The following is a 17022-nucleotide window of genomic DNA, read 5'->3' as shown; positions in this document are numbered from 1 at the left end:
GGTGGTGGTGGTTGTGGTGGTGGTGGTAATATTGGTGGTGGAGGTGGTGGTGGTGGCGCTGGTAGTGGTAGTGGCGGCAGCAGTGGTAGTGGTGGTGGTTGTGATGGTGGTGGTAGTGGTGGTGGTGATATTGGTGGTTGTGGTGGTCGTGGTGGTGGTGATATTGGTACTGGTGGTGGTGGTGGTGGCGGTGGTGGCGGTGGCAGTAGCGGTGGTGGTGGTAGTGTGGTGGTATTGGTGGTGGTGGTGGTGTGGTTTTGGTGCCATTATGGATTGAAGTATATTTGCTATGTTCTAGTGTATTACATTAGGTGGAACAATGTATTCATCATTGGCCAGTGGAAGTTACTCTAGTTCACTCCTGGGTCCTTTTGACATGACCTCAGGAGCTTTTAATACTCGTTCTCTGGCATAACAAGTTGTTTCAGGATACTTGTATACATTTCTTACCTATAGCCCTTTCTCTCAGGAGGCCCTCCTTCCTTTTTCATCTGAAGGGAGGAGATTACAATATGGGTGTTAGGAGTGCTCATTGCCACGGGGTAGGAGATTGTCTCTAAACCTTTTCATTATGTGATTATGTTGTAGGAAATACTGTTTTTCTGTCAAGCGCAGGCCATTTGGCTGCACAAGAGTGTCGAAGTGCTGACACTCTTGGAAATTGGAGTTTTGGTTGTGGGAAATACGTGGCTGACTCTGAGCTGCTGGTCTCTGTAGGGATCTTCTAGTTTATAACCTTATTGACAGCGTCGACTCTGCCTCACAGTGGGACGTGTCCTCAAGCTTTAGAGAGAATCTGATAGAGCATCTCTTTTGGATGCTTGTTCCTTGTCCCTGAACCACGTTCATAACTTCTCACCCTAAATGGACAACTGCTCAGCCCCTGTGGCAGCCCGTTCTCCATGTCGAGAAGGAGCCTGACTTGGAATGCCTTTCATTCATGACCTCTTCAGTGTCACATTTCTTTCTGTTAATTTAGCCGGTGTTCTGTATCCTGTCCTGTGTTTCTCACCATTTTCTCAGTGATTTTGAATGTCTGCTGAAGGCACGAGGGCGTCATCTGCAGCCTCTTTCCTGGAAAGCCCTCCGATACCTGTCAGCGCCTGCTAACATGAGCGGGTCTGTTGGGAAGCATATTTTTATTTCTTGTCGGTTACACTCATGACCATTCCCTGGAGAGCAGAGAGCTCTTCCTACTAGAACTCTGCTTCTTGGCTTCAGAGTCATTGCCTGGGAGCTGTGTGGGGCAAAAGTGAAAGCCCTAAGCCAGGGCCAGGCCAACTGCATCTGAATCTAGTGTCCTCCCTTAGTTAGCCAGGTGACCTTTTCAGATCAGACAGCGAGTTACCATGAGGCCCACCCGAAAGAAGTGTGAGTGAGTTCTCTGCAGAGCATTATGCAGATGTCACAGGGGATGTGCTATCATCTTCAGTAACAGCAGCACTGATGGCCCCAGGAGCAGCACCCAGATGGTGGACTCAGACCCCTGGGGAATGACCCACAGTTCCATAATGGGAGGGACCCTATTTTGTTCAGCACTGTGTGCCCAGCTAGCTCCTAGCACGGGGTTTATGACAGGTTAGTTGCATGCATGAATGTAGCTGTAACTAACTACAGTGCAGCGGACGCAAAGCAAAATGTGATCAGCAGTGTGAGTTTTCTGGTTACACAAGATTTTTCCAGCATGTAGGCTATACTGTTGTGGATTACTATCTCCTTTTTGGATTTAAGTATTTACAGACCTAAAACTAAAGAGAGAGAGAAAGACAGCATTGGATGCCCAAGCACAGATTGCCATTGACATGGAATTTCAGAAACTTGCTGCCAAAATCCCAGCCAAGGTCTGTAGCCCATCTCCAAGGTAGCAGCACCCTGTGCTAAGAAGGGAAACCATGATGAAATGGTGAGGGCTTTTTCTCATTCTGTCAGTCTCAGGAAAGCTCTGAGGGTTCTGCTGATGGCCAGAGGAAAAGCTGGTAGCAGTTCTTGAGCTTTATAGGTGGAGCTGGGCCTCCAGGACATGGGAAGGACCGACGAGCCCCCAGCCGCAGGCCCCCTGCCCAGGGATAAATGCCACCTTCACACTTAGTGATGTGGGTGGACATTGACCCTTTGCCACAGACTGGGGTTGTGGAGATGGAGCTTTAGGAGGAACTGGGGCTGTTTTGCAAATCAAGGTTCAAGGCTGATGTTAATTGTGCAGGGGCACGGGTCTGAGGGGTTGCTTCATAAACTGGGCAGTCAAAACTTTAGCAGCAGTTGAGAACTAAATCTTTCTGGTGATTTCTCACTTCTCGCACGACAGGCAGGCCCAGGTTTGAGTTGTTGGTCTGTACCTCACCGTGGGTGGAAGAGGGAGGTTTAGAAAGCCCTGGAACTCTGGGCACACACGTGGGACCTGACCACGAAGCCGAGCCCTCCAGGAGTGCATGCAAATCACCCAGAGCGGGTGGGGGTTCTTTGGCATGTGCTCAGAGCCACGAGCCTAGAGAATTCCCATGGATCACTGAGTACCCATCTCAGGCATGTTTTGGCAACTGCTTTTTCGTTTATGAACTGTTTTACATAACATGGTCTTTTGCTGATAAGCTAATGTTACATGGAAGTTGATTACAACCACAGTCAGTTAAGTGTTGGCAAAAGCCAGCTCCCACATAGGCTTATTAAATACAGAAGCTTCATAGTGACAGTTTTCATATTTAACATCCATGTCAAGAATCTTATAGAGCACTTTATGATTGGACAGAATGGAGTTTTGATTGAATTAAGATTGTACTTTTTTAAAGAACAGAAATAGGAAGAAAATAATTTCCTACTTATTAAGCCCAACTGCACATCCTTAGCCTGCCTGTTCTAGTTTCAGCTTATTGAAACTAGGGTAAAAATCTGAACATGAAGATGAGAGAGAGAAGCCCAGAAAGGACCAGGTGCAACTGGTCCTGCAATTGTATTTCTCTTCTTTGATCTTATCCGTGTGGTTGTTTGAAAGGTGGGTTTTTTCTGCTTTTACTAGAACGACTCAGAATCTGGCATTCACTCTGTCACTTGCAGTATCAAATCCCCTGTCTGCCCGGGTCTGAGAGCTGTGGTGATGCAGCCCCTGCCACCGAGCCAGCCCTTTCCCCTGCCATGTGGCATCCCCCTTCCCTGGGCCAATCCCCGTGCAGATGCAGCAGTCTTGTCTCCAAGCCCAAAATTACAGTCTGTGCCAGGAGAGAGGCTGCACCATAGCTGCACGGTTGTTCCTGCACCTGCAGACCATCTTCCACCCCAAGATCTCACTCGTCAGCATGCAGGTACTTTGCAAGCATGCAAGGATTTCTGTCTGTGCCACTCACCTGGCTGTGTTGCCGTACACAAGTTACTAAGCCTCAGTTTCCTCATCTTCAGAGCAAGTCTAATTGAACCCTCTGCTGGGGCGCTGTTGGGCTTGACTGAAGCCCCCAGCCTCCTGCCTGGTCAAGAGTGAGCAATCAGTAGAAAACAGCAGTAAGGTTGTCCTTCTCCCCTGCGTGCCTGGACTCTTGTTCCCGTGTCTTTATGAGTTCTCCAGTTGGTTTTCATTTGGGGCCAAATCCTAGCTTATTTCAGTGGAGTAAGTTTAGGAATCTCAGTCTCCGAGAGAGCCGGGGAATGAGGCTTAGAGAGTTTTTGGAGGAGAGGAGAACAATTAGGGAAAGAAAAAGGGCTCTGCGGGACCCAAGGAACAGGCTGTGCTGGGTTTCATCTGGCCTCTGGTTAGCACATTGACGAACGCTGGTTGGTTTTGATTTCTTAGGCAGTTGGTTTTATGTATTTATGGATGAATGTAGGTAGAAGAGCTAGGATTTGAACCCCATTTTTCTGCCTCAAAGACCGCATTCTCATCCTCACACTCTGCCATCTTCCCGGGCGGTCGCTGTGGTCAAAGTCGTTTTGAGTTTTTATTGCGGTGGGGGCCAGGGGCTGGGAGGCACCTCCTCTGAGGAAGAAAACATTTCTCCTGGTTCTGCCTTTGTCTCTGAGACACTGCCTGCATTTCCGCATCACGCACTGGCGGGTGTGTGCTAAGGATGTGGAGACCTGGGGGGGTGGGGGGGGGTGGTCAGAGTTGTCCACGAGGAAGATGAGGGCCTCCTAGGACATCTCTCCATACCTGTGCAGAGGCCTGGGGATGTGGACGATACAATCAGCCAGTTCCCCTCTGCAGGGAGGACTTCGCCAGGCAGAAGGGAGCTTCAACTCCTGCAAGAAGACTGTGGATTATAATGGGAAGGAGGAATTACAATCTGATTAAGGCTGTCAGAGATAGAAGTGGATTGCTGAAAGAGATTGTAAAGTCCTGTTTCATTCATTTTTAAAAACAGATATGGGGGCCGGGCGTGGTAGCTCACGCCTGTAATCCCATCTCTTTGGAAGGTCGAGGCGAGTGGATCACCTGAGATCAGGAGTTCGAGACCAGCCTGGCCTACGTGACGAAACCCCATCTCTACTAAAAATGCAAAATAATTAGCCAGACGCTGTGGCAGGCACCTGTAATCCCAGCTACCTGGGAGGCTGAAGCAGGAGAATCGCTTGAACCCAGGAGGCAGAGGGGCAGAGGGTCCGTGCACCATTGCACTCCAGCCTGGGCCGCTCCATCTAAAAAAGAAAAAACTGATATGGGGATGGTGGTTACACAGATGTATTTGTCAAAACTCCTCGAACCATGCACTTGAAATGTGTGCATTTTACTGCATGAAAATTGTGCCTTGAAGCTCATTTTTAAGTGAACTTTTTTGGGGGATGATGTTGTAACATGATTTTTTTTCTTAAGCAATTAACCAATTGCCTTAAACCTGTTTGTTAAATAACAAATAATTCCATTATGGCTGGGCACAGTGGCTCACACCTGTAATCCCAGCGCTTTGGGAGGCTGAGGATGTTTTGCTTGAGCGCAGGAGTTCAAGACCAGCTTGAGCAACATAGTGAGACCCCCGTCTCAACAAAAAAATTAAAAAATTAGCTGGGCATAGTAGCGCACACCTGTAGTCCCAGCTGCTCTGGAGACCATGGCAGGAGTCGAGGAGGTCGAGGTTGTGGTAAGCTGGGATTGCACTGCAGCACTGCAGCCTGGGTGACACAGCAAGACCCCGTCTCTAGAAAACAAACAAATGGTTCCATTATGAAAGAGACCTCATTATCTTTTGAGTTCACAAATGATGAGGTAGTTTTTTTTTTTTTTTTTTTTTGAGACGGAATGTCGCTCTGTCGCCCAGGCTAGAGTACAGTGGCGCGATCTCGGCTCACTGCAACGTCTGCCTCCCGAATTCAAGCCATTCTCCAGCCTCACCCTCCCTAGTAGCTGGGGCTACAGGTGTGTGCCACTGCCTCCAGCTAATTTTTGTATTTTTAGTAGAGACAGGGCTTCACCATGTTGGCCAGGCTGGTCTCAAACTCCTGACCTCAGGTGATCTGCCCGCCTCAGCCTTCCAAAGTGCTGGGATTACAAGTGTGAGCTACTGCACCTGGCCTGATCAAGTAGTTCTTTGAGACCTTTTGCATAAGAGTGGACAGCCAATCCCCTGCCGTGTCATGTGACAGATTTTCAGCTGTTCTTTACCCCACAGCTGGTCGGAGGGGCAGTGCCCCAGGAGGCAGACTCCCTGGGTTTAAGCCAGTTTCAGGAAACCTGTGCAACCTTGGACGAGTTAGTTTACTGTACACGCCTCACTTTCCTCTCTTGAAAAATGGGGATAATCACATCTACTTCGTGAGGTTGTTATAAGGATTAAATAAGTTAATACAGGAAGAGTTTAGAATTGGACCTAGCACATAGCTGACTCTCAAACATATTGACCGGGCCGGGCACAGTGGCTCACGCCTGTAATCCAGCACTTTGGGAGGCCAAGGCAGGTGGATCTCCTGAGGTCAGGAGTTCAAGACCAGCCTGGCCAACATGGTGAAACCCCCATCTCTACTAAAAATACAAAAATTAGCCAGGTGCAGTGGCATGTGCCTGTAATCCCAGCTACTTGGGAGGCTGAGGCAGGAGAATCGCTTGAACTCAGGAGACGGAGGTTGCAGTGAGCCAAGATCATACCATTGCACTCCCCAGCCTGATCAACAAGAGTGAAACGCCATCTAAAAAAAAAAAAATTCCATACTGGCCATTTAGTAATTGTAATTGGTATCATTAAGTGGCCATTGTTAGTAGCATTTCGTGTTTATTGTGGTCATCGTCACTGTTGCTGTCCAGGCATGGCCAGTTGCAGGCACTGATCGCAAGGACAGTTGGTTTCCGGCGTGGTCACCTGGCCTTCTCGAGCCTCAGCAGCAGCCGATGACAGCCCATCTCTGGCTACAGTAGTCCTTTTTGGTTTTTTCAGCAAAATATGTGTATTTGCCTCATTCCTTCAGGATTTTTGATTTGGATAGGCTGCATTGGTCTTACATCGCCCCTATTTTGACCTGGCCTAGGCCAACACTTCCTAAAATACCATTCCCTGAGGCGCCAGGCCACCCTGGGTCCTGCAGGATTCCTGCCTGGCAGAAGGAAAATCACAGGAAAGAGGGAGGGGAGAAACAACCCTTCCTGATGCTTTACCTAAGCTCCTGTGAGCACCAGGCCCTGTACAGATATTGTCCAAGTGGAGCCTCCCGACTGCTGTGAAAATGCGCTGCTCGCTGTGTTTTGTGGATAGAGGACCTGCAGCCCCCTAGCTGGAGCGGAAAGACCCCCGCTACCCTGCATTCTGTTCTGGAGCCTGCGTGGCTCCAGGTTTCTAGTCCTTCTTTTTGCTTGCTGGCTCAGGAAAGTCTGACCTTTTCCCGGACTCACCTCCAGGCCTGGTTTCCTGTCCTGGGCGCCCTGGGTCCTCCTCCCTGCACAGCGTGCACGGTGTGGTCGCTTCCAGCCACCAGGGCTGCTGCTGCCTTTTGTTGCAAAGGGCTCCTTCCCGTGTGTTTCCACACAAGCATCACAGCCTGAGTCCTTAGGCCCTCCCAGAACCAGAAACGAAGGGGGAGAAGATACTAAGATACCCCTGGAAAGAGAGGCGGGAAGGGCTGTCTAGGCAGGGGGCAGTGAGTACAGAGGCCTGAGTGAACCCATGTGTTCAGTGAGGAGTGACGTAGCTGGAAGGCCATCCTGGTGGGCTTTGTGGGCCCCTCCAAGGAATTTAGTCTCCATCCTTCAGTGATTGGGACAGGGAAGGGCCTATAAGATTTCATAAAATTGTATGAAAAGAATGTATAGGGTGCAGTGGCTCACGCCTGTAATCCCAGCACTTTGGGAGGCCAAGGCAGGCAGATCACTTGAGCTCAGGAGTTTGAAATCAACCTGGTCAACACAGCGAGACTCCAACTCTACAAAAAAAAAAAAATGTTTTTAAATTAGCCAAGTGTTGTGGCACACGCCTGTAGTCCCAGCTACTTGCCTAGGATCACCTGAGCCCAGGAGGTTGAGGCTGCAGTGAGCTACGATCACACCACTGTACTCCAGCCTGGGTGACACAGCAAAACGCTGTCTCAAAAACAAAAGAGTTCATAAAAATTTATAAATCTTTACCAGATTTTATCATCTGGCCAGGTGTGTATTTTTCAAAAAATAGCTTTGGAAGTAGCAGAGGATTCATTCAAAAGCAGGTGTTTCTCTTGGCAATAATATGTGAATCTGGCGATTTTTTCTAAATCTGGTGGCAGTTACCATTATCCTTTGTAATGAATAAAGTGTGTATTGTTAACATCTGAAATGTGATTTGTCATCTTTTTATAGATGGGAATTTCTTAGCCATAGGCTCGCATGACAACTGCATCTATATATATGGCGTCAGTGACAACGGGAGGAAGTACACACGAGTGGGCAAGTGCTCGGTAAGCGCTGACAGTGGCCCTGTCGCTTCTGCCGTACCTGCGTGCAGTCATTTAAGTACACGGAACAGCGTTGGCAGGGACTTCTGAGGCTGGTGAAATGAAGATGGTGTTTTTCTCTCCCAGGGTCATTCCAGCTTCATTACTCACCTGGACTGGTCTGTAAACTCGCAATTCCTCGTGTCAAATTCCGGAGACTACGAAATCCTGTACTGTGAGTACCACCCTGGGGTTGTGGGAAGTCTCGAGCTCAGAAAGTGTTCACTCTGAAACCCGGGAGGCCTCTGTGGAAACCCACCTCCCGTGTGACTCAGGCACGTGCCATCATCTCTAGGCCGTGGTTTCTGCCTCCGTAACATAGAGGAGTGGGGCTGCGTGGCCTCTTGGGTCCTTCCTGGTTTCCTGCCGACTGCGAGCCGCTGTGGAGGAGAAGATGCTGGGCCTGCCCAAAGGGGAAGAAGGCCGAGCCCTGCAGGGGGTTCTGGGGGCAGGCAGATGTGGCAGAAGGGGGTGGGTCCGGGTGGATGTGGCCGATGTGAGTGGGTCCAGAGCTATCCAGGCAAGAGGAGGGCATGTCAAGGTGTCACCCTCACAGGAGGGACCATGACGTCCCTCCCACCGGGGTAGACTGCAGCCCTGGGACCCCTCCTCCTCCTCCTCCAACCCCACCCTGGCCAGTCTCTGGGCCCAGGCACGGTGAGGATGATCGAGGCTGGCACTTACAAGCACATCCTCGTGCCATGCACTGGTTCCTCAGACACCCACCAAGCACCTGCCACGTGCCGCACTCTCAGCCACACAGGTCAGCTCACAGGGCACGAGGAAGGCCTCACTGCTGCCGTGCTGGAAGTTACTAGAAAGCGCAGCGTTCCGCCCCTGCATCTTCTCAGATGATCTACAGCGCTTTCTGGCTTGGCCCCATGATGCAGAGAAGGGCTCAGAGCCCAAAACACAGGCTCCAAGAGCCCACAGGGGTGGGGGAGTCACACTCACTTGAGTGTCACCACTTATTGAGGACCAGGACAGGCAGGACCACTGGCGGCAGGGAAAGCAGGGCAGTGTGTACCGAGACTGAGCTCCCTCCAGTGGGGAGGGCAGCCACACCCGTCTCACCTCCTCCCTGTCCAGGTCCTGCCTGACACAGGCACAGGAACGGGATGGTTTTCAGGCACAGTCCTGGGTCTAGAACCTTCTCAGATGAGGTCTCGTACTCTGCTGGTGAGAGCTCATTTGGGGAACACACAAATGTTCCTTGGGAGGCCCTTGGTGTGACTGGTTTCAATAACCTCCATTCCTGACTCTGAGCTGAAGGGACTGAGGGGTGTGGGGAAGCTGGGGGTCCTGACAGCAGAGGCAGAGCTGTGTTCAGGGGCCCTGGCGGGGGCAGGCAGCAAGCGGAGACCCAGGAACCAGAGACAAGAGAAGCCAGACTGGGAAACAGAGATGGAGATGGTAAAAAAACAAAGAAGAGGGTGTCTCCACCCAGGCCCAGGGGCTCGGGCTCAGTTCCAGGGGAGCTCACAGCTGTGCACACGTGGTTCCCGCCCAACTGGGCAGTGGAGGGTCTCCCTCTCCGGGGAGGGCTCTGTACCCAACGGGGCACGGCTCTGGGGGCTAGCCTTGCTCAGGGGAGGGGTGGGGCCTTGGCTTAGATGTTATCAGACTGTGTTTGCTTTTTTCAGGGGTTCCCTCTGCCTGTAAGCAAGTCGTAAGTGTGGAAACGACGAGAGACATTGAATGGGCTACCTATACCTGCACTTTGGGATTCCATGTTTTTGGTGAGTTTGCTGCAGATTTCACTGGTTCCAACAAAAGAGTGTCTCCTTTTAAAATATGTCTTCAGTAGCTATGGAGTCTCATGGTCACCAGCCTTGTCAGACTGCTCTGCTGCTACCGGAGGCCCATGCAACGACACACCTCCTGCCGCACGCTGGGGTCTGGCCAGAGCTTGCCTGGCCATGGCCTGCTGAGAAACACCGGAAAGATGGGTTTTTAACCCTTCTCCATCGCACAGGACGGCGGATCCTGAGAGAACTCCCTGGAACCCTCTCCTATCAGGCTGTGCCAGGTGGACCTGGTGGGCCAGAGGGCACTCAGTCATCTTATCATTTGTGAGGGTTATTATTTATATTTTTTTTGTTCTTAAACTAAAATTTTCACTTTCTTCAAAGTTCACTTTAGGAATGTATTCATAAGTAACCTAAATTAAAGGGCTGCAAATTAATAGAATTTTTAAAGGTAGTATTTATTATCTCTTTACATAAGACCACAAGTCAGTAGATTGGTGAGAATTTGCAGTTTTATGGTGTTCAGTGCTGAGATCCAGAAGTTCGCTCCAGAGCTCCCCGTCAAAAACCCGACATGCATCCAGCCCTCTCCTAGCCACAGGTATTGTTAAAAGGGTCCTCCACCCACCCATCCTCCAGGCCCACCTGGGCTCAGGGATGCAGAGCCTGGAGCCAGTAATGATGGGCACAGCTGCCAGGCTGCCCCAAGCAAACAGCAGCCACAGTGAGTGACCCCAAGAAGCACATGCACACCCGGGGTTAAAAGGCCTTTGGAGACACCTGCTCATGTAGAGAGTCACAGCAATAACAAGGAAACCGCAGGCTTGAGGACAGGGCCGCTTCCCGTCAGATGCTTCAGAGATCAAGGCGAGGCATTGCATTGAGAACTGGGGCTCCTGGCACCGTCTGTCTTGGCCTCAAGAAGAGGCCTCAAAAGACCTGGCAGCTCAGAAAGCTCGTCTTGGCTCCTTTCGCACAGCAGAGCCCTGGACACGGGCCTGAGTGAGAGGAGGCTGGGCGCACAGGGAGAGGCCAGGAACCGAGGCTGTTGTGCTTTTTTCACCCTTGTTTCTAAAGCTGGACTTGAGGCAGTTTTGTGTTCAGGACTGTCCAGTGGGCGGCTCCTGCATGCCGTGGCCCTGTGGCCCCTGACGTCTCCAGCGCCGTTTGTGGTCTTTGTTTTAGGAGTGTGGCCAGAAGGCTCAGATGGAACCGACATCAATGCTGTCTGTCGGGCCCACGAGAAGAAACTCCTGTCAACAGGCGACGACTTTGGCAAAGTGCACCTCTTCTCATACCCCTGCTCGCAGTTCAGGGTAAAGAGCTTCTTTCTTCGCTAATCTTACCCCCCATGGGGCGTGCACGTATGCCCGACCTGTTGGGAGACTAAATGGAAATGGGCTGTGAGTGCTGCCAGTCACAAAGGCGGATGTGACTCTGTTATCCGTGCCCTGAGCACTTCCGGCCGCCCTGAGGGAAACCCCAAGCCCCACGGGACCCACAGAGCCCTTCAGATCCGCTCGTCTGCCTCTGTGGCTCCATGGACTCACGGCTCTGCCCTCCACCACGGCCCCCTTGCTGCGGCCCTGCTCAGCTGAGCCAGCCCTGAGGCTTGGGGCACCCTCCCTCATCCTCCGTCACTCTGACCCTGATCCTCCTTCAGTGAGGAGATCCCTCGCCCTCAGCCCTGGGCACCTGGTTAGGCCCGCTTTTGGGGCGACCTCATACCTGGCACCTCTGATATTGAACGTGTCTCTCAGCCGAGGGCAGTCATTTGCTCGTATTTGTCCCCTGCCAGGCCACGAGGACTGTGGGTTTTGTTTCTGTGTCCCTTCTGTGCCACGCACAGAACAGGTGCCCAAGTGAGAGCTGCCGAGTGGAGGGCGAGTAAAGGAATTAAAGCATGCAGTGAGAATTCAAGCACTTTCCATCCCAGACGGTTTGCCTTGTAGTAAAGGAAGCTTTCCCCCATGTCATTCCCTCCAGGCTCCGAGCCACATCTACGGCGGGCACAGCAGCCACGTCACCAACGTCGATTTCCTCTGTGAAGACAGCCACCTCATCTCCACGGGCGGGAAAGACACGAGCATCATGCAGTGGCGCGTTGTTTAGTCCCCACCAAGAGCTGTGGGGAGCAGCATGGGCAAGGAAGACACAGACTCACATTACCCTTGGTCACTGTGATTTCTGTTTTGTTTAAAAAATTCTTACAAACCTCAGGAAAACTGTGCCCTCCGCCGGCTACCTTAGCTTAGTGCGTCAGCGGGCGCCACAGCGGAGCAGTGGTTCCGTGTTCACTTTTGTTGTACAATATACGACACAGTGCACACTGAATACCAGCAAGGTTCCAGCGTTTACATGACAGCGACATCAACAGAAGTAACTGGTATATTCTTAGTAACTTTTCTATGAACTCTTCAAAAATGGTCACAGAATGCCTTTTAAAACACTGTATATAGTCTTCACTGTTTCACCATCTAGCTTGCTAAGTCAAATATTTATGATGATAATGAGGTACTGAACCATGAGGGCTGTTGAGGAGTTGGTCCTAAAAGGACAGATCACTTAAGAAGAGTGAATAACTGATTTGCACGGCTGAATCAGGAGACGCAAAGATGAGACTGTATTTGGTTACATTTTCCGAGGTTTCCTTACATTCTCCCATGGGGAGGCTGTGAGAGAGGGCTTGTATTCCTCTTGTGCTGAGCAGATTCTACTCCTAATTGACTTAAATATCTCAGCAGGGTACACAGGCGTTTCCAAGTTTCAGTGACACCGTCCTGCCTAACCAGATGCGGTCAGCCTCTTCACACCCACCTGGCTTGCATCCCCCATCCCTTGTTCACACGCCCTGATTAACGGTGAGACATTTTGCCACCTTCTTGTGTATATTACTTGGCATGAGATGATATTGTACTTGTATAGGATTCTAGCAATTCATAATAAATATGTAAGACTAGGCTTTACTGTCTTATGCTTATGGACATTGTATATTTGTATTTTACGACCAAGTAGACCAAGTCAGAAAGATCTCTCTCGAGCGTACCGTAAACCTGCAGAGAGAAGTCTCGAAGGGCTCCACCAGGTACCAAGGGCAGCTGCTTTTCCTGGCTTTTGTGCATGGGCGACTCATTACAGTATGAGATAAGATTGAGTTTCGATGCGTTAAACGGAGGTGGCAGAAATTTGTCAAGAAGGCCTTATCCATTTCGATTGTGTGACAAATTGAAATTTATTGTTTACATTGGGGAATGTATCTCAAATTTTTAAATAGAAGAGTAATAAACAGACTTTAAAACAAATATTAAGATTTTTACTCATTCTAGGCAAGCAAATGAATGGAATTATCTGAGCTCTATGGCACTGGTTGTTTAGAGTGGCTGATTAAGTGCAACTTTCAGAAACATTTTTGATGACATCACCAGCCTACTGCGGAAGTGCAGGGCACCAGTAAACACCATGTATTATTGAAGATGAATCTGTTTGTATGTATCCTTGTCAAATATATTCTATAATGAAATAAAATCTGAAAAGTGGATTTCTTATTGACCTATATTCATGAAAGCATATAAATTAAAATATTTAAAGTTAGCTATGATTCACACTATGTTCTGTTTCATATGCAGATTTTGTTCTCACCTGGGCCATTTGCAGATGAGACTGTAGTTTGCAGATGAGACTATAGTTTGCAGATGGTGTGGAAACATTCATCAGGGGAGATAACTATAAAGGATTTGGCCTATTACCATACTCAATTGTCAGTTTATGTGGTTTTGTGAATACTGGCAAAAGCAATTGTTTTTCAATTAACAGGTTTTGTGAATACTGGCAAAAGCAATTGTTTTTCAATTAACAGTGGAGGGAATAAGATGAGGGAAGGAAAAGGCATTCATTATTGATTTACATGTCAGTAAGGTCTACTTTTATTTCTATGTACTCCTATTTTCCAAGCTTAATAATAGACAAAGGATAAAAAATATACACACACAAATATATTACTATTTTAGATATATGTACTATTTTATATATATGTAAACTACTATAGCTCTCTTTATAATGAATTAATCATTTTATGAATGAATGAATTTGATGGATTTAAAATGGCTTCATTTCATTGTAAATGAAATTCTTTGACCAGTGCAGTATTAACCTTGCAGGTGTTCCCTGTTCATTCAGTCACTGTTAACACGGCAAGCAATGGCCCTGTGCCACTGCTCAGCACCTCTCAGGCAAGCAAGGCCTTGAACCTCCGGGATTCTTCCGGAACGAGAGGCTCAGGAACCGGGCAGCCCTTAGCCTGGCTTCCCTGCAACACATAAGATGAGGAAAGATGAAAGGAAAGGAAAGATTACAATTTATTTGTAGTTACGATAATTAAGTTTGTTAGCATGAGAGAATTTTCCAGTGAACAAAAAGCCCTCGGGATTTTTTTTTAATTTACCATTTTAAACTTTGTGTTAAGATGAAATTGTTGCTTTTGCAGAGTGAAGTCTTCGTGGCAGTCCTGTTTAGATAAGGTCAAGTATCAAGGGAACACTGGATTTCCTCGAGAACAGGGTAGGCACTGGCGTTCACATGCTTTAAAGCTTGCGGAAGAGTACGGTTGACCCTTGAACAGCAGCGGGGTGAGGGGTGCTGACCCCACACGCAGAGATCTACATATAACTTTTTACTTTCCAAACACCTAACTACCGATAGCCTACTGTTGACTGGACGCCTCACTGAGAACAATTTCCACATACTTTGTTAATATGTATTATATAGTACACTCTTGGAATAAAGAGGAGATTAAATGTTAAGAAAATCATAAAAGAGGCCAGGCACAGTGGCCCAGCCTGTAATCCCAGCACTTTGGGAGGCTGAGGCAGGAGGATCGCTTGAGCCCAGGAGTTCGAGACCAGCCTGGGCAACACAGCGGGACCCCATCTCTACCAAAAACTTTGAAAAGTAGCTGAGTGTAGTGGTGTGTGCCTGTCATCCCAGCTACTCTGGAGGCCGAGGTGGGAAGATTGCTTGAGCCTGGGAGGTCGAGGCTGCAGTGAGCCTTGGTCAGACCACTGCACTCCAGCCTGGGTGGCAAAATGAGACCCTGTCTCTCTGGGGACTCTGGAGGCTGCCAGCTGGCTGCCGCCTGCCTCCAGGGCCTGGGAAGTTGATTTGAAGAGTGACACCACCAGGGAAGGGAGGCCGTCTGTCATTCTGCGGGTGTTTGGGGGACTTTGTAGGCTTGTGACAGCCTGCAGGGAAAGCAGGGCTATTTGACAGATACACTGAGGCTTGGAGAAGGAAGTAACTTCCCCAAGACTGGCACTTGTTCCAAACTTGTCTTCACGAACATGTGCTGGGCGCTGGGAATATAAGGACGGGCAAAACCACCCCAGTGCCTGCCCTGGGGCACCTACATGGCATCAGAGGAGCCAGAGGTTCGCAGAAGGCATGCCCAGCCGCATGCTAGACGACCACCATACAAGCCAGGAAGGAATTGAGAGCATCTAACTGGAAGACGTGAGCGAGTGTGGGGACTCCAGAAAGCTTCCCTGGCAGAAAGAGAAGGAAATGACCTGGGAGAGCGGGGAGAGAGGCACCGGAGGCTGCGGCCAGCATTCGCAAAACCCTTTTGAGAGGGAAATTCAAGAGCACAGCTGGGCATGGGAGTCTGGGGCAGCTTGTGAGAGGCAGAGCCTGGGGGCATGTTAAGGGCTTTATTCCAAATCCCAATAGCAAAGAGGGGGCCACTGGTGGGTTAGGCAGGGAAGGATTCCCACCGCAGTTCTGAAAGGTCTTCCAGGCTGGGGACTGATGGGTGGGGGCCTTCCTGTCATCTTAGTGGGCGGTGATGGCGGCGTGGAGTGGGGAGGTGGGAGCACTGTCGCGGAGAGGTTTGTGGGGTGGTGTCAGCAGGGCCCGCAGATGGAGTGGATGTGGGCGGGGGTGAGTCCCAGGTCCCTGACTGCTTCTCTGGTGGGATGACAGTGCCATGAGCTAAAATGCAGACCCCACCCGTCTGAAGGAGAGTAGTAAGTCAGGCCTGGATCAGGTGAAGACAGTTGACATCCAACTGCAAGGGCAAAGTTGGCATTCGGCTTTGCAGGCCCAGCACAAACATCCTGCGGGAGGTAAACACAGGAGGCTGTCCTCAGAGGCTGGTTTTGGGAGCCCAGGTGTGCTTGAGATTGTAGATTGCTCAACCCAAGCCAGGAGAAGAGGCTTCCGAGCCAGCTTGGGGGACTCCAGTATCCAAGGGCAGGTAAGGGAGCTGCTGAAAGGAGGGAGAGCCAGGAGGGGGGTGGTGGAGCAGAAGACAGTCCCGCACACGGAGGATCTTGTGTCCCCAGCAGCAGGGCAGCTCGATGCGGTGCTCACCAGGAGCCAGTGTGGGCTCTGCACTGGCTTAGCAACCGGCATTCCAGCGTCTCCACTCGCAGGCAGTGCCTGGCAGGAGATACAGGCAAGGTGGGGACAGCCTCAGCCTCGGAGGGAAGAGAGAACATGCGGCCACAGGTCGCACAGGGCTGTCAGGAGCCCAGTGGGGGCGGGAGGTGGAGGGAGTTTCCAGGCCAGTTGGAACTGGGGAGAGGCAAAGTTCAGTGGATTCTTGGCATTGGTAGGTCTTAGGTGCCTGGCCGCCGGGGTGAGAGGGGCTCCCTGGCAGGGGCTACCCTGCGTCACTGGAAAGCCTATTCTGGCATCTCCCCAGCCCCCCACATTTTTTTGAATGGCTCCTTCCACCGCCCAAAGGTTGGCTATTCCATTCATTAGCCATCTCTTCTGTGGTTTGGGAACAGGCTGCTGTCATCCTGTGTTACAGGCAATAGGAGCACATAGGAAAGGGCAGACGGGAATGGTCCAGTCCACAACTGGCGGGACAGGTTTTGGTGAAAAGGAGCCGAGGAACACGTGCTTGATACAAGGTGAAAACTGACTCCAGGGCCGGGCCCGGCGGCTCACCCCTGTAACCCCAGCACTTTGGGAGGCCGAGGCAGGCGGATCAAGAGGTCAGGAGATCGAGACCAGCATGGCTAACACAGTGAAACCCCATCTGCACTAAAAATGCAAAAAAATTAGCCGGGCGTGGTGTCCCAGCTACTCGGGAGGCTGAGGCAGGAGAATGGCGTCAACCCAGGAGGCGGAGCTTGTCGTGAGCCGAGATCGCGCCACTGCACTCCAGCCTGGGCGACAGAGCGAGATTCCGTCTCAAAAAAAAAAAAAGAAAACTGAATCCAGGCCTGTTCTTCCTGCAGATTCTCTTTTTAAAAAAACTTTGGCCGGGCGCGGTGGCTCATGCCTGTAATCCTAGCACTTTGGGAGGCCGAGGCAGGCGGATCACCTGAGGTCAGGAGTTCGAGACCAGCCTGGCCAACATGGTGAAACCCCGTCTCTACTAAATTCAAAAAATTAGCTGGGC

General features: G+C 50.4%; 2 protein-coding genes across 2 annotated transcripts in view; both read left to right on the top strand.

The window, feature by feature from the left end:
- Window positions 1-13718, top strand: part of EML1 (echinoderm microtubule associated protein like 1) — a 208273-nt gene extending 194555 nt beyond the window's left edge. The window contains exons 19-24 of the mRNA XM_011951483.1: window positions 7736-7833; window positions 7957-8044; window positions 9513-9608; window positions 10803-10933; window positions 11604-13387; window positions 13431-13718. Coding sequence (XP_011806873.1) covers window positions 7736-7833; window positions 7957-8044; window positions 9513-9608; window positions 10803-10933; window positions 11604-11729 — 539 coding nt within the window. The 3' untranslated portion in view covers window positions 11730-13387; window positions 13431-13718. The remainder of the gene's footprint in view (window positions 1-7735; window positions 7834-7956; window positions 8045-9512; window positions 9609-10802; window positions 10934-11603; window positions 13388-13430) is intronic.
- Window positions 13719-15416: 1698 nt separating this feature from the next.
- The window catches only part of LOC105518552, a 35313-nt gene continuing 33707 nt past the window's right edge, over window positions 15417-17022 (top strand). The window contains 2 exon segments of the mRNA XM_011951585.1: window positions 15417-15496; window positions 15953-16221. Of these exon segments, the coding sequence (XP_011806975.1) occupies window positions 15417-15496; window positions 15953-16221 (349 nt within the window).

Source organism: Colobus angolensis, unplaced genomic scaffold (assembly GCF_000951035.1).
Source record: "Colobus angolensis palliatus isolate OR3802 unplaced genomic scaffold, Cang.pa_1.0 Scaffold32, whole genome shotgun sequence".
Classification (NCBI taxonomy): Eukaryota; Metazoa; Chordata; class Mammalia; order Primates; family Cercopithecidae; genus Colobus; species Colobus angolensis.
Note: the sequence above shows the minus strand (reverse complement) of the source record. Positions and strands in the feature narration are given on the sequence as shown.